The sequence below is a fragment of the Oncorhynchus mykiss genome, chromosome 9, assembly GCF_013265735.2.
Source record: "Oncorhynchus mykiss isolate Arlee chromosome 9, USDA_OmykA_1.1, whole genome shotgun sequence".
Classification (NCBI taxonomy): domain Eukaryota; kingdom Metazoa; phylum Chordata; class Actinopteri; order Salmoniformes; family Salmonidae; genus Oncorhynchus; species Oncorhynchus mykiss.
In genome coordinates this window covers 60,262,925-60,287,254 of record NC_048573.1, presented here as the reverse complement: position 1 = coordinate 60,287,254, position 24,330 = coordinate 60,262,925, and the positions used below count along the sequence as shown (strand labels likewise).

General features: G+C 41.2%; 2 protein-coding genes across 9 annotated transcripts in view; one reads left to right on the top strand and one right to left on the bottom strand.

Annotated features, from left to right (window-relative positions):
• Nucleotides 1–1,176: 1,176 nt before the first annotated feature.
• LOC110532568 (heme transporter hrg1-B) lies at nucleotides 1,177–5,474 on the bottom strand. The gene is made up of 3 exons (XM_021616575.2): nucleotides 4,980–5,474; nucleotides 4,286–4,453; nucleotides 1,177–2,926 (listed from the first exon to the last, which is right to left on the bottom strand). The coding sequence occupies exons 1-3, from the start codon at nucleotides 5,107–5,109 to the stop codon at nucleotides 2,790–2,792; spliced, it is 435 nt and encodes a 144-aa protein (XP_021472250.1). The 5' UTR covers nucleotides 5,110–5,474; the 3' UTR covers nucleotides 1,177–2,789.
• A 6,008-nt stretch (nucleotides 5,475–11,482) lies between these two features.
• LOC110532567 (rap guanine nucleotide exchange factor 3) overlaps nucleotides 11,483–24,330 on the top strand; it is a 47,311-nt gene continuing 34,463 nt past the window's right edge. For 3 of the 8 annotated variants that reach the window (XR_002474855.2, XR_005053312.1, XR_002474856.2), the window contains exons 1-3: nucleotides 11,483–11,674; nucleotides 17,376–17,458; nucleotides 23,129–23,173. Coding sequence is in view for 5 of the 8 variants with exons in the window: in XM_021616572.2 (XP_021472247.1) it covers nucleotides 11,656–11,674; nucleotides 17,376–17,458; nucleotides 23,129–23,173 (147 nt within the window). In the remaining 3 variants the exon portion in view is untranslated. Of the gene's footprint in view, nucleotides 11,675–15,147; nucleotides 15,353–17,375; nucleotides 17,459–18,553; nucleotides 18,964–23,128; nucleotides 23,174–24,330 lie in introns of those variants that run through there. The other 5 variants (XM_021616572.2, XM_021616568.2, XM_021616570.2 and 2 more) reach the window with 5 other exon arrangements.

Genomic DNA, 24,330 nt, shown 5'->3' with positions numbered 1-24,330 from the left:
ATTATTAAATGACATATAAAATATATACAGTACTAATCAAAAGTTTGGACACACCTACTCATTCAAAGGTTTTTCTTTGTGTTTACTATTTTCTACATTCTATAATAATAGTGAATACATCAAAACTAGGAAATAACACATATGGAATCATGTAGAAACCATAACACAAATGAAAATACATGTTACATTTGAGATTCTTCAAAGCAGCCACCCTCTGCCTTGATGACAGCTTTGCACACTCTTGGCATTCTCTCAACCAGCTTCATTAGGTACCTGGAATGCATTTCAATTAACAAGAGTGCCATTTTAAAAGTTAATTTGTGGAATTTATTTTCTTCTTAATGCGTTTGAGCCAATCAGTTGTGTTTTGTCATGGTAAGGGTGGTATACAGAAGATAGCCCTATTTGGTAAAGACCAAGTCCAAATTATGGCATGAACAGCTCAAATGAGCAATGAAAAATGACAGTCCATCTTTACTTTAAGATATGAAGGTCAGTCAATCCGGAAAATGTCAAGTGCAGTCGCAAAAGTTACCTCTGCTGCAGAGGATAAGTTCATTAGAGTTACCAGCCTCCGAAATTGCAGCCCAAATAAACGCTTCACAGAGTTCAAGTAACAGACATCTAAACATCAACTGTTCAAAAGAGACTGTGTGAATCAGGCCTTCATGGTTGAATTGCTGCAAAGAAACCACTACTAAAGGACACCAATAAGAAGAAGAGACTTGCTTGTGCCAAGAAACATGAGCAATGGACATTAGACCGGTGGAAATCTTTCCTTGGGTCTGATGAGTCCCATTTTGAGATTTTTGGTTCCAGCTCCGTGTTTTTGTGAGACGCAAAGTAGGTGAACGGATGATCTCCACATGTGTGGTTCCCACCGTGAAGCATGGAGGTGGAGGTGTGATGGTGTTTTTCTGGTGACACTGTCTGTGGCTATTTGATCAACACACAACCACAATCACCCGACCTCAACCCAATTGAGATGGTGAAGGAAAAGCAGTCAACAAGTGCTAAGCATATGTGGGAACTCCTTCACGACTGTTGGAAAAGCATTCCAGGTGAAGCTGGTTGAGAGAATGCCAAGAGTGTGCAAAGCTGTCATCGAGGCAAAGAGTGGCTACTTCGAAGAATCTAAAATCTAAAATATATTTTGGTTTGTTTAACACTTTTTTGGTTACTACATGATTCCTGTTGATGATGCTGTTATATTGCTTTTACCAGCCCCATTTCCCCCATCTGCCAGTGACCTTATTCTCACGGAGGTCAGTGGTGCACCAAGATCCCCACAGGGTTGAATCCTCAGGATAAACTTCACAGATCGTATCTCATTAACAGCCCTCCAAATCACAATTAAGTTGGTCATACCGGTTTATAACACACACAAAGGGTCTATATATGAATTATATGCTGTCAATATGAAGTCATTTCTATTTTCCCATTCACAATAAGCACTTCCTGGTAATTTAATATGCAGTTTGCCACTGATCTAACACCAACATTATAGGTCTGTTGGGCTATGAATCAACATAATTTTCAAAACATAGTTTGGTCCATTGGCATATTCACTAACACTAGTATGGGAGAAGCTCACTTTTGAGCACAGTATAATGATGACAGTACACTGTATTTGTAATGATGCCTCTATTAAAGGTAAATATGAGCTCTTGCATGGAATGACATGAATGAGCTACAGATCTGCTATGACTATATTTCAATAACCTTTAAAAATGCAGTTGGGACCTGTTATAACATGTTAATGAAGTGATTATAGATGTGTAATGAATGCGTTATATATAGTCAAAGCAACTCCGTAGCATACAGGTAAATACATTAGATCTTTAATATGATAAAACAAAGCAACGTGAATATAAGACAACATATGGAGATAGAAACGTAGCGAAAAGGTAGCCCCGTCAGTTCATCAGGAGTTCCATACCCCAGTGTATTAGTTTGCATCATATCCATCCTCAGCCTATATTAAAAGTGATCTTTAAAAACAGATGGCAGCGGAGCGCAATTGAATCAATAACATAATGTAAAGTGCATCAAACATGTATTGGTGTGTTGTTTCCTAAAAGAGAATAACACATGTTAAAAAGCATATGACAATCCATTATCCAGACAGATAGCAATGACTGGGCAAATAATCCTGCTCCCCCAAGTGGCGAAAGGAGAAACAGTAGAGAAATCACATAAACAACAGTGACACAGCATTTCTTCTATGGGCGTATTTGGACACTTACTCATTAGATGCGACATTGCATCAATACATTTCAATCTGGAGCTTCAAATACAGTACTTAAAAATGGTGGCCTTTCGGAAAGCTTCAACCCAAACCCTCAGAGACCTTCCACAGACTAGATGTTCCAGTCATGATCAACTAATTAAGCCGCTGTAAAAATAGGCTTGAGTAAATCTTTCCTTAGAAATCACAAGCCTCTGCTGTCTACCATTACAGATAAGCAGTAGCCTAGTTCCCCTCAAAATGAGTTTTCCCAAGTGAATATGGCTACTCACTCCAATAAAATGGCTGAGCTGTTACTGTATGTGTAGTAGCGGGGGTTTGAGGACAAATTAAAGCATGTCCGGAGTGTGTAACTATAATGAATAAAAGTTAAAAGAAGTCTTATCCAGCAACTCCAGCTTTTCAGTCCTCAGTGCTTCTCAGTGCTCCAGCTTCTTTGTCAAAACTATTTTTCACCAACTCTTCTGCCACCGGTTGGTTCCCAAAACCCTTTTCCCAAAATCTTCTACCAAGTGTATGAAGGGTAACATGGAGTGTATAATCAGAAGTCACTGAGGATGCTGATGTCAGCAAACTCCTGGCGGTATCTGTGTGAGTACAGGGCCAAGAGGAATGCCCATTTGAGAGTCAGGAAGCTCCAAACACACGACAGGTACAGGCTCCCAGGGTCAGTCGGAGCTACAAGACAGGAGAAAACCTGTCAAAACATTTCTCTACACAGGATAAATTCTCCTAACCATACACACATTGAGAATAGAGCACCGGCATGCAAATAATGCATCTAAATGAGGAAGAGAGACTCAAGACTGTAGTAATTTACAGTACTAGTCAAATGTTTGTACACACCTACTCATTCAGCTTTGCACACTCTTGGCATTCACCTGGAATGCATTTCAATTAACAGGTGTTAAATCTGTCTTTTGGTCTGATGAGTCCAAATTTGAGACTTTTGGTTCCAACCGCTGTGTCTTTGTGAGACGCAGAGTAGGTGAACAGATAATCTCTGCATGTGCGGTTCCCACCGTGAAGCCTGACGAGGAGGTGTGATGGTGCTTTGCTGGTGACACTGTCAGTGATTTTTTTTAAATTCAAGGCACGCTTAACCAGCATGGCTACCACAGCATTCTGCAGAAATATGCCATCCCATCTGGTTTGCGCTTAGCGGGACTATCAATGAGGCCGTCATTGAAAATAAGAATTTGTTCTTAACTGACTTGCCTAGTTAAATAAAGATAAATAAATAAATAAAGATGACCTGGCCTCCAATCACCCAACCTCAACCCAATTGAGATGGTTTGGGATGAGTTGGACCAAAGAGTGAAGGAAAAGCAGCGAAGAAGTGGGAATTCCTTCAAGACTGTTGGAAAAGAATTCCAGGTGAAGCAGGTTGAGAGAATGCCAAGAGTGTGCAAAGTTGTCATCAAGGCAAAGGGTGGATACTTTGAAGAATCTAAAATCTAACATATGTTTTGATTTGTTTAACACTTTTTTGGATACAACATGATTACATGTGTTATTTCAAACTGTTGATGTCTTCACTATTATTCTACAATGTAGAAAATGGTAAAAGATAAAGAAAAACCCTTGAATGAGTAGGTGCCCAAACTTTTGACTGGTATTGTATATTCAGGATGCAGGTATTAAATAATAATAATAATAATCATCATTTGGTGGGTGCTCATATTTGTTCTGTTTCACACGTGTACAAGTGTGTATTAGAGCCATGTGAGAATTGGAAATGTGTTTTTTGCAACTCCCCCTGATACACCCTCAGGGAGCAGGGTCACAGCCAGTGTCAGACATTATCAGGATGCAGGTAGTAAATGATTGGATTACTATTATAAACAACATATATGAACTGCTCTGCATCAGAACAAATGATCAAACTTCAGTGAGGAAATATTCCAAAAGGTTCATTCACTAACACTTTACATTAAGGTAAATAATACATATATAATAAAGCTTTCACATTTAAATTGTGTGACATGATCCAATTAGGGATATAAGAGAGTATGAGCCAAATAGAGGAAGACTCACATTGCTTCTGTGTGATGGCAAGGGTGAGGAAGGTAGTGAAGGCAACCACAGCCAGTATGGAGAAGAGAGCCCCAACGAAGATGAAGAACTTGAGTCCCTTCAGCCATGTGTGCCAGAAGTCCTGCAAGTACATGACGTGGGTGACAAGGGCCCAGAGCGCCAGCACTCCTGTTGGGGGAAAGAAACGTGGAATACCTCATCATCGTACTCTCCAGAAAGGCAGGCATACTGTGAGACCTCATCATGTCTGAACTAGGACATAGTCAGTGTGCTAAGTTAAAGTGTTTCATCACAGAAAAAGCCATTGGTAAAGCAGATGCGAGGGGTCCTTGCTCTAATAAAGGTTGTGATGTAAAATATGATGCAAACAGTTGGCCTATTCAGCCTATTCAATTCATACTTCTTCCACACACTAGTTCAAAAGTTGTACGTAAGTATTTGTTCATCGGGGCAGATCTTTAAGCAAATTATTTTGCTACAGTAAAGTATGACATATTTTACAGAAACCATGAGAAATATCAAACAGGCTCATGCCAATCATCAGTACAGGCTGAGTGATTTATATGCACTGACATAGTAGTGGAGGACATCGACAATACTATTCAACATTGTGGTGAAATTAGATTTTAACTAGGCAGAGGCCTACAAGTCCGTCTTCTTATGTTGTTGTGCTGGTGTTATGCCGCTACTGTACCTGACAATCCGCCCATTGCCGCTGTCCATGGCTGTTTGTATGTTATGTTCCAGACCAAAAAAGCTGAAAATCCAACCAGCATACCAAAGGTAGCATATCCTATACGTACGTATGTTCTACTCTTCCCCATTAACACGGATATGACAATAGCTATAGGTTGAAAACAAACTTATGTAGACGGCCAATAAAAAGGCATACACATGCCATGTACCGTGTTAGCCTGACAGTTTTTGTTTACAGATCGACCGATGATTTCAACAACCCCGGATGAACCATCGCTGATCGATACAAACAAATTGATTATCGAACGAAAACAATACTCCCTACAATTGTATCAAACACCAACAACCGATTTTTTTTTTAAGTTATTAAAAAGCAGCTTACAGTGTCAACAAAATAACGACTGTTTATCCCACCCGCCCAAGAATGATCAAGATTGTGTTTTATGTTCAAGAACCAACGCTACAGTTTTCCGTCTTCAGCCAAGAGGGGAGTCAAATTAATTTGCTGGTTAAGTGTGCCCTGCGATTTCTCAAGCAAGCTGTCTTGTATGCCTGGATATTGGGAAACATCCATATGTAATGCTAACGATATCAAATTTGTGTCACTGAAGTATCTACAAGCGAAGGAATTAAATTATTCTTGTATGCCTGGATATTGGGAAACATCCATCATGTGATGTAACTAGACAAAGTTTGTGTCACTGAAATATCTACAAGCGAAGTAAATAAATGGATAAATATAAGAAGTGAACTATCTAGCAAGCAATTGGAAGATCTTCGTACTGAGGAAAACCCCACATGACTGACCTAAACAGTGTCGCCTGCGGCTCAGAGATAAACTGTTAATAATGTATGTAGTTACAGTCATGAGCGGACCATTTTTTAGTTGGGGATTCAACCCAGCAACCATTCGGTTACTGGCCCAACACTCTAACCACTAAGCAACCTGCCGCCTTGTTGACAGCTTTTCACACTCTTGGTATTCTCTCATCCAGCTTCACCTGGAATGCTTTTCCAACCATCTTGAAGGACTTCCCACATATGTTGAGCACTTGTTGGCTGCTTTTCCTTCACTCTGCGGTCCAACTCATTCCAAACCATCTCAATTGGGTTGAGGTCACAGGATTGTGGAGGCAAGGTCATCTGATGCAGCACTCCACTCTCCTTGATCAAATAGCCCTTACACAGCCTGGGGGTGTGTTGGGTCATTGTCCTGTTGAAAAACAAGTGATCATCCCACTAATGGCAAACCAGATGGGATGGTGTATCGCTGCAGAATGCTGTGGTAGCCATGCTGGTTAAGTGTGCCTTGAATTCTAAATAAATCATAGACAGTGTCACCAGCAAAGCACCCCCACACCATCCCACCTCCTCCTCCATGCTTCACGGTGGGAACAACACATGCAGAGATCATCCGGTTGGAACCAAAAAGCTCACATTTGGACTCATCAGACCAAAGAACAGAATTCCACCGGTCTAATGTCCATTGCCTGGGTTTCTTGGCCCAAGCAAGTCTCTTCTTCTTATTGGTGTACTTAGTGGTTTCTTGGCAGCAATTCGACCATGAAGGCCTGATTCACGCAGTCTCCCTTCTGAGCAGTTGATGTTGAGATGTGTCTGTTACTAGAACTCTGTGAAGCCATTTTTTGGGGTTGCATTTCTGAGGTTGGTAACTCTAATGAACTTATCCTCTGCAGCAGAGATAATGTCTTAAAGTAATGATGGACTGTCGTTTCGCTTTGCTTATTTGAGCTGTTCTTGACAAAATATTGACTTGACTTTTACCAAATAGGGCTGTCTTCTGTGTACCACCCCTACCTTGTCACAACACAACTGATTGGCTCAAATGCATTAAGAAGGAAATCAATTCTACAAATTAACTTTTAAGAAGGCACACCTGTTAATTTAAATCCATTCCAGGAAGCTGGTTGAGAGAATGCCAATAATGTGCAAAGCTTTCATCAAGGCGGCTACTTTGAAGAATCTGAAATATAACATATAATTTGATTTGTTTAATCCTTTTTTGGTTACAACATGATTCCATATGCGTTCTTTCATAGTTTTGATGTCTTTGCTATTATTTTACAATGTAGAAAATAGTACAAATAAAGAAAAACCCTTGAATGAGTAGGTGTATGTAGACAGTACCAGTATGTGGACCTGCTCATACATCTTAGTACAAAATCATGGGCATTAACATAGAACTGGTCCCTCATTTACTGCTATAACAGTCTCCGCTCTTCTGGGAAGGCTTTCCACTAACTTGATGTTGGAACATTGCTGTGGAGACTTGCTTCCATTCAGCCACAAGAGCATTAGTGAGGTTGGGCACTGATCTTGGGAGCGATTAGGCCTGGCTCGCAGTCTGCATTCCAATTAATCCCAAAGGTGTTTGATGGGGTTGAGGTCAGTGCTCGGTGCAGGCCAGTCAAGTTCTTCCACACCAATCTCGACAAACCATTTCTGTATGGAACTCGCTTTGTGCACAGGGGCATTGTCATTCTGAAACAGGAAAGGGCCTTCCCCGAACAATGGTCACAAAGGTGTAAGCACAGAATCATCTAGAATGTCACTGTCTGCTGTAGCATAAAGATTTCCCTTCATTGGAACTAAGGGGCCGAGCCCGATCCATGAAAAACAGCCCCAGTCCATTATTCCTCCTCCACCAAACTGTACAGTTTTGTAACAGATGTCGTCTTCTGAAGAGGAGGAATCGGACCAAAGCGCAGCGTGGTAAGTGTTCATGACTTTTTATTAAACAGAACACTGAAACAAAATTGACAAAGTGCATAAACAAAACCAAAACAGTCCCGTCAGGTGCAAAACACTAAACAGAAAACAACTACCCACAAAAACCATGTGGGAAAAAGCTACCTAAGTATGGTTCCCAATCAGAGACAACGATAGACAGCTGTCCCTGATTGAGAACCATACCTGGCCAAAACAAAATACAAAAACATAGAAAAAAGAACATAGAATGCCCACCCTAATCACACCCTGACCAAATGAAAATAGAGACATAAAAAGCTCTCTAAGGTCAGGGCGTGACAAGTTTGCCCTATGCATTGGGGCAGGTAGCGTTCTCCTGGCATCCACCAAACCCAGATTTGTCCATCGGACTGCCAGATGGTGAAGTGTAATTCATCACTCCAGAGAACGCATTTCCACTGTTCCAGAGTCCAATGGCGTCAAGCTTTACAACACTGCAGGCGACGCTTGGCATTGCATATGGTGATCTTAGGCTTGTGTGCAGCTGCTCGGCTATGGAAACCCATTTCAAGAAGCTTCTGACAAACATTTATTGTGCTGACATTGCTTCCAGGGGCAGTTTTGAATGCTGTAGTGAGTGCTGCAACCGAAGGCAGACGGTTTTGAAGCGTTACGCGCTTCAACACTCGGTGGTTCCTGAGCCGTTGTTGCTCATAGACATTTCCACTTCACAATAACAGCAGCTATAGCAGGGCAGAAATTTGACTAATTTACTTGTTGGAAAGGTTGCATCCTATGACGGTGCCACATTGAAAGTCACTGAGCTCTTCAGTAAGGCATTTCTACTGCCAAAGTTTGTCTATGAAGATTGAATGTCCGTGTGCTCGATTTTATACACCTGTCAGCAACAGGTGTGGCTGAAATTAGTGATTCAACTAACGTGAAGGGGTGTCTACATTCAGTTGAAGTTGGGTGTTTACATACACTTAGGTTGGAGTCATTAAAACTTGTTTTTCAACCACTCCACAAATTTCTTGTTAATAAACTATAGTTTGGGCAAGTCGGTTAGGACATCTACTTTGTGCATGACACAAGTCATTTTTCCAACAATTGTTTACAGACAGATTATTTCACTTATAATTCACTGTATCACAATTCCAGTGGGTCAGAAGTTTACATACACTAAGTTGACTGTGCTTTTAATCAGCTTGGAAAATTGGCTTTAGAAGCTTCTGATAGGCTAATTGACATAATTTGAGTCATTTGGAGGTGTACCTGTGGATGTATATCAAGGCCTACCTTCAAACTCGGTGCCTCTTTGCTTGACATCATGGGAAAATCAGAAGAAATCAGCCAAGACCTCAGAAAACAAATTGGAGACCTCAACAAATCTGGTTCATCCTTGGGAGCAATTTCCAAATGCCTGAAGGTACCACATTCATCTGTACAAACAATAGTACGCAAGTATAAACACCATGGGACAACGCAGCCTTCATTACCGCTCAGGAAGGAGACGTCTCCTATAGATGAATGTACTTTGGTGCAAAAAGTGAAAATCAATCCCAGAACAACAGCAAAGGACCTTGTGAAGATGCTGGGGGATATATCCACAGTGAAACAAGTCCTATATCGACATAACCTGAACAGCTGCTCAGCACGGTTCCAAAACCGCCATAAAAAAGCCATACTACGGTTTGCAACTGCACATGGGGACAAAGATTGTACTTTTTGGGGAAATGTCCTCTGGTCTGATGAAACAAAAATAGAACTGTTTGGTCATAATGACCATCGTAATGTTTAGAGGACAAGGGGTATGCTTGCAAGCTGAAGAACACCATCCCAACTGTGAAGCACGGGGGCAGCATCATGTTGTGGGGGTGCTTTGCTGCAGGAGGGACTGGTGCACTTCACAAAATAGATGGCATCATGAGGAAGGGAAATTATGTGGATATATTGAAGCAGCATCTCAAGACACCAGTCAGGAAGCTAAAGCTTGGTCGCATTGGGTCTTCCAAATGGACAATTACTCCAAGCATACTTCCAACGTTGTGGCATAATGGCTTAAGGACAACAAAGTCAAGGTGTTGGAGTGACCATCACAAAGTCCTGACCTCAATCCCTTAGAATATTTGTAGGCAGAACTGATAAAAGCATGTGCGAGCAAGGAGGCCTTACAAACCTGACTCAGTTACTCCTGCTCTGTCAGGAATGGGCCAAAATTCACTTATTATGTGACGCTTGTGGAAGGCTACTTAAAACGTTTGACCCAAGATAAACAATTTAAAGGCAATGCTACCAAATACTAATTGAGTGTATGTAAACTTCTGACCCACTGGGAATGTGATGAAAGAAATAAAAGTTTAAATAAATAATTCTCTCTACTATAATTCTGACATTTCACATTCTTATAATAAAGTGGTGATCCTAACTGACCTAAAACAGGGAATTTTTACTGGGATGTATTTGGCTAAGGTATGTAAACTTCCGACTTCAACTGTATTTTTTTAAATATATTGTGTATATATATATATATATATATTTATATACAGTGCCTTCGAAAGGTATTCAGACCCCTGGACCTTTTTCAAATTTTGTTACATTACAAAATTCCTCATCAATCTACACATAATACCTGATAATGATGAATCAAAAACAGGTTTAGACATTTTTGCAAATGTATTAAAAATAAAAAACTGAAATATCACATTTATATAATTATTCAGACCCTTTACTCAGTACTTTGTTAAAGCAACCTTTTTGGGCTAGGTGTCCCACTACCTTGGACAACTTCCGGTGAAACTGGTGGGCGTGCAATTCATTTTATGGGGTATTTTATGGGGTATTGTGTGTAGATTGCGGAACATTAAAAATAATAATAATTTTAGAATACGGCTGTAAGGTAACAAAATGTGTAAAAAGTCAAGAGGTCTGTATACTTTCCGAACGCACTGTATCTCCCCCTCCAAAATATATGCAACCCTTATTTTACCAGGTAAGTTGACTGAGAACACATTTTATAGCAACAACATGATGGTATGGTGGCCAGATTGGGAATTTATCCAGGACACCAGGGTTAACACCCCTACTCTTATGATAGTGCCTTTGGATCTTTGGTGACCACAGAGAGTCAGGACACTCGTCTAACGTCCCATCCTAAAGACAGCTCCCTACACATGGCAATGTCCCCCATCACTGCCCTGGGACATTGGGATCTTTTTTTAACCAGAGAAAAGAGTGCCTCCTACTGGCCCTCTAACACCACTTCCAGCAGCATCTGGACAGGACCAATACAGGACCAATCCTGCTTAGTTTCAGAGGAAAGCCACTAGTGTGATAGAGGGTGGTGGGCTGCTGGCACAAAGGTACTATATCTAAAGGTATCTTAATTCTACAGCACAACAAATTATTATTCATTTATGAATAATAGGATATAGACAGAGACAGCTTAGCTTTCCGGTGTGGTTATCATAGTGTGGACTCGACTGTCTTTCACAAAGGTAAACCAGATCCTTGCTTTGCTTTAACAATGAGTTAGTATTTAATATGTGTAAAATATTTTGTTGCATTCATCCAAACTCCACAGAGACAATGATACACAGATGTTTCTCGCCCTCACTCCCCTCCCTCACTCACCGTCATGGTCAGCATCACATCATGTACAGGTGAGTACTACTGTAACACTGTGACGGTGTAGCAGAGTAGGGGCCATTTTAGGACAACTCCCACCGTGACTACCTCCCCCTATCCACCTCCACCATGCTGCCATCCCAAGCTCCTATGGGCACACTAGTCATATCCAATCAGACAGCCATAGGAAGCTGACACATACACACACACACACACACACACACAAAGCTCACAAAGCTCACAAACCGTATCTGTGAGGTACTGGCATATCAAAAGGAGAGGAGCGTGAAAGAGGAAGACAGCTTTGTGCTCTCAAAACAGAACGCGGAGACTGAAACATGGCAGAGGAGGTATCAGGTATGAAGACTTTAGCTTGTTACCACACATGTATAGACAGACAGACTGTGCAAAATTACAGAAATATAATTGATGAGCTTCAAGAAAAACAAGTCATATTTTTTACTCATTGTGGCAATAATTTAGTATAAAGTTAGTTTGTTACTTTTTTGAGGGGGTGCATTCAAAATACAGGTAAGAAGGAATTTGTAAATGTATGTGATACCAAACCAAGTTGGTTTGGATTATCAGGAGCAGATTGCCTCAGCTCCCCACATGTTGCCATTCAGGCACAGGACTTTCTAACATTATCAGTTGTGTTTTTGAATGTGCTGTTGGACAACAGGAATAAGCATTTCAGTGAGGTATAAAGAGAGGGAGTCTACTTGTCTGCTTGTCTGTCAGCATAAGCAGTCCTCCCTTCCTCTATTTAACATAGGGTCAGGTGAATAAATACTCTGACATCCTCTCTTTACTTTCTAACTGGCCAGGCCCAAGGGAGATGATAGGAAGGAAAAGGCGAGTGGGAGGATGGGAAAAGTTCCCGGGTACACTCTTAGAAAAAAAGGTGCTATCTAGAACCAAAAGGTTTCTTCGGCTGTCCCCATAGGAGAACCTTTTGAACAACCCATTTTGCTTCCAGGTAGACCCTTTTGATTCCAGGTAGAACCCGTTTGGGTTCCATGTAGAACCCTTTCATGTAGAACCCCAAAAAGTTCCAACTGGAACCAAAAGGGGTTCTACCAGGAACCAAAAAGGGTTCTCCCATGAGGACAACCGCAGAACAATTTTGGAACCCCTTTTTTCTAAGAGTGTATGTACTGTACTGTACAGACTTTCAGGACAGAAGTAAAATGGGCTTTTTTGTATCTTATTACAAAACTCCATATTGGTAACGCCGCCTGTCTTACATTCAGAACTTTCCATTGTGCATTCATTTTGTTTGTATACATCTTTCACCACACAACCATTGATATAAAAATATAAGTTTAGTGTGAAATATAATGACTATATTGGTTTAATCACCAAAACACAACATACTGATTGATATCATCTCAATTGAGTTATTTTAACAACCTGTTAATCCAATAGCAAAAACATTTAAGATACAGTACATGTTTCAAAATCGCCCTTTGAAAGTAGTGTTCACATTAGGCAATACACTTAGTTACAGTACCCATTTAAAATGACTGAACATCACATTTCCATCACTTCCATCCCATGTATGATCAAGGTGTGATCATTGAAGACATTTTTCACAATGTAATCAAATGAAAGAAATGACAGAAACATAATGCTTAGCAGGCACAAGTTTTCAACAAGCTTGTCTTGAGCATTTGGTAATAGGTTTTTATCAAAATTGCAGTAAATATCCCCATTGTTCATGCACCTAGGGAAAAACCTTTTGGCATGGAAAATCCAAGCCTGACATAGAGTAGGTCTGGATTGAAACCATTGCATGCCTCATTCATGGCCTGAAGGAGGGTGGTGAAAATGTAACTAGTACTTTTGGGTGTCAGGGAAAATGTATGGTGTAAAAAGTACATTATTTTCTTTAGGAATGTAGTGGACAAAAGTAAAAGTTGCCAAAAATAGAAGTAGTAAAGTATACCCCCCAAAAAACTACTGAACTAGTACTTTCAAGTATTTTTACTTAAGTACTTTACACCACTGTTCAATTCCCACTGGGGCCACATACCAAAATGTGTGGACTGTTGTTACTTTGGACAAAAGTGTCTGCTACGTAAATGTCATATATCATAGTAAATGTATTTTATCAAAAGAGAAGAGAATCACATCAAAAGTAATATGAGCATTGCTTTGTGAAAGGCAATTACTTTATATTACCATGTACTGCAAAGTGGAACATGTATTTCTAGATGAAACACTGATTAAGTTTGGTAAAAAAAAGTGACTGTATGTATGTTATGTACTTAATCAATTGAAAATGTGCTTAGAGTTTTTAAGCTGCCTTGTTGATGATCTGTTCTGAGTTGTGAAAATGTACTACATAAGAATCACAAAAGCCCAAGTACAGCAAGAGGATAGTGCATATTGTACAGTAATTTAGGTATGTTTCCAGGAACATGGAAAAGGGAGTCCCATGAGGTGCTGTCCCCGTCTTGTACAGTGTGTGTGTGTGTGTGTGTGTGTGTGTGTGTGCGCGCGTGTGTGTGTGTGTGTGTGTGTGTTTACAGGCAGTTGTAACAAAGAGCCACAGCAAAGACAGCTGGCTAAGAGCACATTCCAAATGGGCGTAGATGTGATGCAGGAAATCCCACTCCCTTTCCCAGAGGACCTCCTGTATGAGTAAAACACACACACAGTCATAGAGACAGACACAAACGCTTACACTGATGAGTTGATGACAAGCTTCTCATGGGAAAAAAACATTGACTCCCCTCTTCTTGTTTATCCAAACTGTAAATCTATGTCACTTAAACAAGCAAACAAGTTCAGTATTCCCAGGTTTTTACTGACAGGAATATAATATGTAAATTAATGCACAGATGAAATCAAAAATGAGGGGGAGGGGGATCATATCTCTTCAAACTCAATGGAATTGATATGTCAAAATGACTCACTGTTAGTCCACAGGTCCACTCAAATGTAGATTACTTGAGAACAGTGACTGAGACTGTAGTGTGAGGATGCATTCACTAGGTGGCGGTATTCAATTCACAAAATGCAAGAGAGGCTCCAAGTATTCTTTTTTGGCCCCCCAAAGCTTTTGGTCAAAACAAATAAGACTGTAAAATCACAAGGAATTCACCTAAAAATGAGTTAAATTTAGGACATCTGTTCCCAATAAACATTGATCGTGTCTCAATGTAATTCAAGGTATAAAATTATTCTTATTTTAAAATACAATCTCTTTTTAGACTTAGTTGTGGTCCATTTGCAGTGTAACAGTTATTAGAATTATGTTCTGGCCCCCAGTCTATCTGCTCTGGCAAAAAAATTGGCCCACAGCTGAATCTATTGTAGTTACCACCGCCTTAGGGCCTAGCCCTAGGTCCAGCTGTTCCTGAGCTCAAACACAGTGTTTACTGGCTTGTGTGATAAAGCAATCATAGGTGTGAAAGGATTTCATTATTTTTAATTCTACCAGTCCTAACAAAAGTATGATTAGAAAATATTTGTTGGTCATTATGTAAACTGGATATAGTTTTCCTCAACAGATGTGTCTTAATATGAGCCTTTTCAGTGAGACTAACCCATTCAACCAAACCATTCAACTACAGAATTGAAATAAAACATTAACATTTGCAGCCCTCATGACACTCTGCCGTGCAGTTAGACAATGGAGGTTGCTCTGTGAGATGCTATCTGATGGAGCCTAGCAGCTAGCTACAGCATGTGTTATTCCTTATCAAACAAACGGACATGTTGACAATCCCTGAGGAGGTCATAAGAATGAAAACTGGATTCCTTCTTCACTGGGAGGATTCTTGAACTAGCATCGTGGAGTCCCTGGAAGGCATTCAGGAGATAGAAAGGGAGAGAAAGAGAGAGCTAGACAGAGACAAACACTAGAGCCTCTGAAGCTCACTCAGCCTTCCTTACCGTGTTGTCTGTGCGTCTTCACCGCAGACTGTACATTTTTGTTTATTTGTTTGTTTGGGAATTTTTGGTCTTGTCTAAGCAGGATCGCAGATAGGCAAAACATCCTTTGCAGTCCTCAGGAAGTCATATTTGGTAAGAGATTGTTGTTGCCTGCTTTTCAGGTGGATTGTTTTCCTCAGAAGTACAGGGAGAGGTTTTTTGGCTTGCTTTGAAGGGATGAGACATTTCACATAGGCTGTAAGTGTTTAATGGGTGCTATTTTGGGGTTAGATGTTTGTTGTACATTTGACATTTTAGTCATTTAGCAGATGCTCTTATCCAGAGCGACTCACAGGCGCAATTAAGGTTAAGTGCATTGCTCAAAGGCACATCAACAGATTTTTTTACCTAGTCGGCACGGGGATTTGAATCAGCGACATTTCGGTTACTGCATTTTGGTTACTGCAACCTGTATCGGTTACCGCCCAACCACTAGGCAACCTATTTCAGTTACCGCCCAACCACTAGGCAACCTATTTCGGTTACCGCCCAACCACTAGGCAATCTGTTTCGGTTACCGCCCAACCACTAGGCAACCTGTTTCGGTTACCGCCCAACCACTAGGCAATCTGTTTCGGTTACCGCCCAACCACTAGGCAACCTGTTTCGGTTACCGCCCAACCACTAGGCAATCTGTTTCGGTTACCGCCCAACCACTAGGCAATCTGTTTCGGTTACCGCCCAACCACTAGGCAACCTGTTTCGGTTACCGCCCAACCACTAGGCAATCTGTTTCGGTTACCGCCCAACCACTAGGCAACCTGTTTCGGTTACCGCCCAACCACTAGGCAATCTGTTTCGGTTACCGCCCAACCACTAGGCAACCTGTTTCGGTTACCGCCCAACCACTAGGCAACCTGTTTCGGTTACCGCCCAACCACTAGGCAACCTGTTACCGCCCAACCACTAGGCAACCTGTTTCGGTTACCGCCTAACCTCTAGGCAACCTGTTTCGGTTACCGCCCAACCACTAGGCAACCTGTTTCAGTTACCGCCCAACCACTAGGCAACCTGTTTCGGTTACCGCCCAACCTCTAGGCAACCTGTTTCGGTTACCGCCCAACCTCTAGGCAACCTGTTTCGGTTACCGCCCAACCACTAGGCAATCTGTTTCGGTTACCGCCCAACCACTAGGCAATCTGTTTCGGTTACCGCCCAACCACTAGGCAACCTGTTTCGGTTACCGCCCAACCACTAGGCAATCTGTTTCGGTTACCGCCCAACCACTAGGCAACCTGTTTCGGTTACCGCCCAACCACTAGGCAATCTGTTTCGGTTACCGCCCAACCACTAGGCAACCTGTTTCGGTTACCGCCCAACCACTAGGCAACCTGTTTCGGTTACCGCCCAACCACTAGGCAACCTGTTTCGGTTACCGCCCAACCACTAGGCAACCTGTTTCGGTTACCGCCCAACCTCTAGGCAACCTGTTTCGGTTACCGCCCAACCACTAGGCAACCTGTTTCAGTTACCGCCCAACCACTAGGCAACCTGTTTCGGTTACCGCCCAACCTCTAGGCAACCTGTTTCGGTTACCGCCCAACCTCTAGGCAACCTGTTTCGGTTACCGCCCAACCACTAGGCAACCTGTTTCGGTTACCGCTCAACCTCTAGGCAACCTGTTTCGGTTACCGCCCAACCACTAGGCAACCTGTTTTGTGAACACCCTTAATTTGCTCACCTACTGTCTCTAGAGGCAGTGATAGAGTGAGGAAGGGTGATATCCAAAACTGCAAAATACTTTGAAGAAAAACAATTGGTGTCTGGATCGAGATAAATAAACAGAGAGTGGGCTGTGACACCCTCAGTAGGGTCAGCCACAGGAAGGGCTGCTCCCTGCTGGAACAATGGCTGGGAGAGACCTAGTGTGTGTCCCAAATGGCATCCTATTCCCTATATAGTGCACTACTAGTGTCAGAAGTAGTGCACTATAAACTAGAAAATAGGGTGCCATTTTGGACAAGGTCTGTCCAGCCGGACATTCTACTGGTTTACTTCTCCTAACTCTGCCCTCCAGGTGAACTCTGAAGGATGTTGCCAAGATAGACCCCCAGAACATTGCTAGAGGAAACTAAATCCAATTGTCTTTCCTCTCCCTCTGTCTTATTTTACCTAGTGACGGCTTCAGCCATGTTCTCCATGGATACCTTCAAATCTATCCTGTTTCCATCCAGACGGATAAAAACAGAGGAGGGGGAAGTAAGTTTATAATGTTTATACATCAGGTCACCAAGACAACCCAGAGTTCTCCCTCTTCATAACACAAACACCAAATTCCCCACAGCAAAACTAATATCTTAAAGTCCCAATGAGCATCTTTAAAAGCAGAATGGTGTTATCTGACTTAATTCTGCCCATGTCAAAAATCACCTATATATCAGGGGGAAGCTAAAGCCCACTGGGCACATATGTCAATTCAACGTCTATTCCATGTTGGTTCAAGGTAGTTTCGTTGAAATGACGTGGAATCAACGTTGATTCAACCAGTGGGTGCCCAGTGGAAGGTATCTGACAAAATAATACAGATTTGGTTCCTGAGTTAATTAAGCAATTAAAAATCCCATCATGCTAAGGGTCATGTATAAAAATGCTGGGAAGGCCATTATGTTGGCTACCATGGCTATGCCCCCATAGGATGACCATGCCCCCATCCACAGTGCATGTGTGGTTTCTGAATGGTTTGATGAGCATGAAAATGATATAAACCCTACGCCATGACCATCTCAGTCACCAGATCTCAACCCAAATGAACACTTATGGGAGATTTTGGAGTGGCACCTGAGACAGCGTTTTCCACCACCATCAACAAAAAAACTAATGATGGAATTTCTTGTGGTAGAATGGTATCACATGCCAAGGTGCATTGAAGCTGTTCTGGAACATTATGAACACTTGTATTTGATATAGACCCCCTACTTCTCCTTAAATACATCTCATCTGGCAGGTCAAACAGAGTGCTGAAGCTGCAGGGCTCAGGCTCGACATTGTGGTGTGTTTTGGAATCAGATAGGACTGACCTAATAGCAAAACAATATATTGGAGACCCATACAGAAGCAGGCTATACAAAACGTTTAGATCAGCTATTGGAAAGACTCCCAAAATGCCATCGCAACTGCAATGTTGTGGGAAAAAAAAGTCAATTTGCTGCAGTGAATAGAGAATCATATCATTCTGAAGAGGCATACGATTTTTTATTACTTTAATGATAATGCCTTATTGAGCAGCGGGGAATCATTTGAGAGCAAGTGTGCTCACGGAAAGTGAGAATCATGCGTCTGTGCTGAGAGAGTTGAGGCTGATTGAAAGTGGGTTGTCGTCTCTCCACAGAGCAGAGGCTGCAACGTCGTGCGGGGTGGAAGGAACCGGGCTGAGTTTTCATTTTGACACAGTAGCCTAACCAGCAGTCCGGTCGGATACAGATAATGTAGACTTGTGGCTTTGGTGACAGAAGGGCAACATGTGTGGATTCAATTGGTCATGCAATGAGTCAGTATGCAATGTTGTTGTAATGGTCCTGAGTCTGTAACGGGTAGACATGCTTGGAGGTGCCGTCTTCGTCAGGCGTTATTACCGCAGATCCACTAATCGGGAAAGTTGTTCTGTTTGATTGGAAAAAAATATGCATCTGTTCCGGAGTTACAATTATCGAGTTTTCCCGGATCGTTATTCTGTGGAAACATCGAGCATTCGAGGCATCAGTTGGGTATGTTATTACTGCCTAGAAATGATATTCTATATGTAGAATTACAATCCAACAGTAGTTAATAGACAGTAACGTTAGGCTAGTAGGCTAATAATATTATAGCCTAATAATGATAATCATCATCACTACTCATCATCATCATTGTTTGTCTTTACCACGTGGAATTATTTAGCTTTGAGATGGTCTGATGATGATGAAGATAATGCATGATGTTGATGATAATGATGATGAATGATGATTGTGATGGTTGATGATTGATGATGAGGATGGTGACTGCTCATGAGTCATAATATAATTCTCCATAAAAAAAAAAACATTTTCATCTTCTGAAAGTATGACTATGACTGAAAATATGTTCATAATATTCCAACCCATGGCAACAATGTTTTCACAGTAAACTATAGGCCTTCAATAAATAATATAGCGTATTATGGGGATATGTTTTGAGAGTGAGGCTCACGGTATAGGTAGTAATGCTGCGCCACAGTAGCCTACTTGATGAAAAGAAGGTGGTGGGAAGTTAAGCGATCTCTACAGAAAGTCTGTCATGGCTGCAAGTGGCTGCACTTGCAATGCACTGTCTCTCTACCTTTCTCACACAATGTACACTTCACTGATCATCCCTGTTACTGTAAACACTGCAAGAGGAGGGAATCTGGATCACACTTCAAAACACTGCAGCACTTCTTCAGCATAAAAGCTTATATGATTGTATCTGGCTGTGTGTGATTGTGCTATTGGTGTCTGTGTGAGATGTGTGGGAGGGTGGTGTGCACTGCAGGAGTGTAGAGTGAGGGGCTCTGGAGTAAGAGTCAGACACTGTGTTGGTGGAAGTGGAGGGGGGAAGAAGGCTCACCACATCCACTGTGACACAGTCTGTATGTGTCCCCAAAACAAAAGCAGCGTCTTGCGTTGCATGTGAGCATGTGGAGAATGGTTAGACTGAGCAGTGGACTTCGCTATTGTCTTGAGTATGGAGAGGAAGGTAGCAAAGACCAAGCCAAAGTTTGATTCAACTCTGGTTATTAATAGTGCATTGTTTATTGTTCACCTCAATCCCCCAACTCAGTTTACAGGGGATACAACAATGTATATTTTCCCTCAGCCACAGGAAGATTCAGAATAGTGCTCCTCAAGGAGGAGCTAAATTTTACTTTGACTTTGTTATTGAATAGGCCAGGAAGATTATACTAATCTAGAGTTACTAGTTTAAAGACTGTATGGTTAGCTGCATCAGTGATGACCTTAATGTATGTCATTTTATATGACATAAAATGAACAAGGTGCTTTTTTAAAAAGTCATATTAACATACACAATATATTTCCAGGTGCTATTGGGACTTCAATGGAGATATTACTTATTATTACTTCACAAGTAAGAATGAGTGAATAATGGTTTAGGAACGGCTATAGATATCATCTTGTAAAGGGAGTTTTTGTGTTTATTTATTTGTTTATTTGGATGTTGTTTGTCTTTAAGAAGCCTATAGTTGATTAATTACATAGGACACCCTATGGCAATGATCATATCTTAATGTAGTCCATGTGCTTAATGTTTGTAAAGCCACGGTGCACTAGTGCCTGGCTGGAGGTTCAACTACAACTACAACCCTATAATAGATCAATAGAGCAATGCTGTCAAACGCCTGAGATTATTCATTGCAATTGCTGTAGGAAAGTTGCTAGTGAGAAGGTCTACTAAAAGCTAAACATACAATGCCAAGTTTGGAAAAACCTGCCTTGGATCAGGGATCATCAACTAGATTCAGTTTTTTCTTGAGGTGGTCAGGGGGCTGGAACATAATTACAAATAATTTGTAAACTGCAAATTACCTGAAAGAAGCCCAAATTTCAAACCTTACTTACATTTGTAAATGATCACATATTATGTGTGGGATGGCTTCGGAACAGATTTCCATAATTAAAATCAATTGGAGCTGATTTGCTGGTGTGTTTACAGTATTTCGAGTCCAACCTTACCGTAGATGTTCAGACAAACATCAATACAGTATTACTAAAGCATATGTGGCTCCACATTATCCTTGTGTGTCTCTGATGATGTGTCTGGAATTCATGGGCTGCATGCACAAATATTGTACCCAATTAAACTGGCTACAAACTGGGAGCCAGCTAACTGTAGTTAATTGAGACGTGTGATACGTGTGGTAAGATACCACCACTGGTAGCATTTGAAGACAGAGAGAGTTGTTGTTTATAATTAGATGTTAATAAGAACCTGTCCTTACCCCAATGGCAATAGGTAGCCTAGTGTTAAAGCATTGGGCCAGTAACCAAAAGGTTGCTGGATTGAATCCCTGAGCTGACAAGGAAAAAAATCTGTCATTCTGCCCATGAACAAGGCAGTTAACCCACTGTTCCCTGGTAGGCTGTCATTGTAAATAATAATTTGTTCTTAACTGACTTGCCTAGTTAAATAAAGGTTAAAGAAAATGGCCCTGCTTATTGCATACTACAGCTGGGGTGGTGGTGGTGACTTCTGGAGATAGAGCAGGACAAAATGCCTCACATTCGTAGAGGTACATAGCAAAAAGGGCACTTCTTGATAAGAGGGACAGGACATGGCATCTGGTATTTTCCACTGCTGCCTTCACAGGACTTGAGTTTTGTCTAAGATGTGAGTGAAGGAAAATAATCAAAGTCACTAAAGTCTACAGGTGTGTCTGTGTGATGCTAGATTAACCAAGAAGTGACACCTCTACAGGCCTGGTTTTGCTGCCCTGAGATTGACAGAGCATACAAGACAGCACACATGAGAGAGACTTCCAGTAAGTCTATTTTGTAGGAGTTAACAATGGAGCATGGTAAGTCCCTCTGGTTGGGAGCATGTGACAGAGTTGGCTGGAAGACAACCGGCACACTCTGTCAACAGAAATAAAGGGTGGAGAGTTCTCCATGCTAGGAGCGTGGAGAATGAGCATTGTACACCTGACTTAAGATACAAACTATCCAGTAAAATAATAAGAAAAGAAAATAGAACAATATCTAAGTATAGGGAATGGAAGAAGAATATTTTATCGTCTATATTCTTTATTGATTACAGAAATGTGTCTGTTGAAGCAGACAGCTGTTTACCCACTATCACCTTCTTATCCGTCTCTATCTTTCCCAGTCCATATAGTGTTCTGACTGCAATAATGGAGCTGAGGGGAAAATTATAGGTCCAAACTATTTTCATCTTGCTGCATTTGATACCCAAGCACAGCACAAGCTCCCACACAAAAAGAGAAGAGATGATAATATCTCGTCACGTTCCATATTTCTATTGTTCTCATCGATTAAGCTGACGATCTCACACTGTGACACAGTGAAAATATAGGACCTGTATGTTACGTCGTCTGTCTTTTCTTCTGAGTAGCCCTCAAGGCAAGGCACTAAGCACTCATCAGTTAACCAGACCTGGAAAGATACAGGAGAGAGTGGCCTGAACAAAGGCCAATGTTAAGTGACTGTGTAACTCCTCTGACACCTCAGCTAGCAGATCCCATCTATATCATGTAATTTAGCAGCTGGCTTGGGAACACATGTAGAGAGGCTGTAAGTGGATCATAAAATAAGAGTTATAAACCCTTAAAAGAGGAAGTGGGAATTAGTCTACAGGATGGTGTTGATGACATCAGGTGATCTTAGCTGATCTTGTGTAAATAATCCCGGTGTACATATGCATAGATTGCATATGATTATTGCTACAGTGCTATTTGGGTTGTTAGTAGCTAGTAACATAAGCATTTCACTGCAACTGCTGTAACACCCGCTAAACTGTGTACGTGACCAATAAACGTTCATTTGATTTGAGAGGAGGATTTACCCATATGTCATTTGGTTTACACCAGATCCATATATTGGCTTAACCAATTGACATACAGAAAACCCTCCCTGAAAACAAACAATGTACACAAAAATATGTATCTCATTAAACATAAGAATATTCCAGATTCATCCAACCTTTCTGGTCCAACCCAGTGTTTTCTGAGAACAATCAGTTGAGCTAGTTCTGTTGGAATGCCTATGAGAGGAAGCCATAATATATTATAGGCCTTATTTTTCAGCAATGCCTTGATATTATAGGCCTTCTGAACAGGATATGAACCTATGATGGAGAGTGAAATTATTTAATAGTACATGTGTCTTTCTTTCTTTCCCATAGACCCCCCTGCCAGAGGCTCTTGACACACAGGACACCATGAAACAGGTACATAGTATGCCAGTCCAGAGACAGTGAGAGCTACAGAGAGAGAGAGAGAGAGAGAATTTACATTTTAGCAGATGTTCTTATCCAGATTGACGTATAGAAACAATTAGGGTTAAGTGCCTTGCTCAAGGGCACATCAACAGATTTTCCACCTAATCGGCTCTGGGATTCAAACCAGCAACATTTCAGTTACTGACCCAACACTCTTAACCACTAGGCTACCTGCCGCCCATAATACACTCTTGTAAAAAAAAAAGTGCTATTTAGAACATAAAATGGTTATTCGGCTGTCCCATAGGAGAACCCTTTGAAGAACAGTTTTTTGGTTCCAGGGAGAACCCTTTTGGATTCCATGTAAAACCCTTTCCAAAGAGGGTTCTACATGGAAACCGAAAATAGTTCTACCTGGGGAAAAACATTATTCTACCTGGAACCAAAAAGGGTTATCCTATGGGGACAGCTGAAGGACCCTTTTGGAACCCTTTTTGGAGTGTATGTGCATCACCCCCCTACAGCTAGCCTTCATAAATCTGCTCTGGCTTCTGATGAATATTCTGATGAATCACAATCTTCCTGAGAAGAGAAACAACAAGGTCACTGAGTAGGAACGTTATTCATTTCAGCCATTTTGACCTCACCCTTAAATAATCTGTTACACCATAGAAACACCATAGATTAGAAGCATAGTGGAAATGGTGAATGAAAGTACACTAAATATTGAATGTAGTGTAGTTAACCTCTTGAATCTTTAGGTCTTTAGGGTTAAACATTTACTATGTGGCCTATGTTGTGTCATATTGCATCAAATGATGTCCCACGTTACTGTGTCATGTCATAAGATCTCCAACATACAGTAAGATCTCCAACATACAGTAAGATCTCCAACATATGGTAAGATCTCCAACATACAGTAAGATCTCCAACATACGGTAAGATCTCCAACATACAGTAAGATCTCCAACATACAGTAAGATCTCCAACATACAGTAAGATGTCCAACATACAGTAAGCCTCAAAATGATGATCCAAAAACAAACATGACATCAGGCATTACTAGATAGGGGTCTACCTGTGCCCGAGCGCTTGTCCCTTTGCCCTCTCACTCGCCAAGTTCCCTTTTGGGTGGTGGTATATATACTGTGTATATATATGACATT

Bases quoted from the DNA above. Each gene is read 5' to 3' on its own strand.
- LOC110532568 (XM_021616575.2), bottom strand. From the start codon at position 5,109: ATGGGGAAGAGTAGAACATACGTACGTATAGGATATGCTACCTTTGGT. The intron at 4,454-4,979 runs GTACAGTAGCGG...TTCCCCCAACAG, and splicing joins GGCAATGGGCGGATTGTCAG to GAGTGCTGGCGCTCTGGGCC. The intron at 2,927-4,285 runs GTGAGTCTTCCT...CCTGTCTTGTAG, and splicing joins TGCCATCACACAGAAGCAAT to CTCCGACTGACCCTGGGAGC.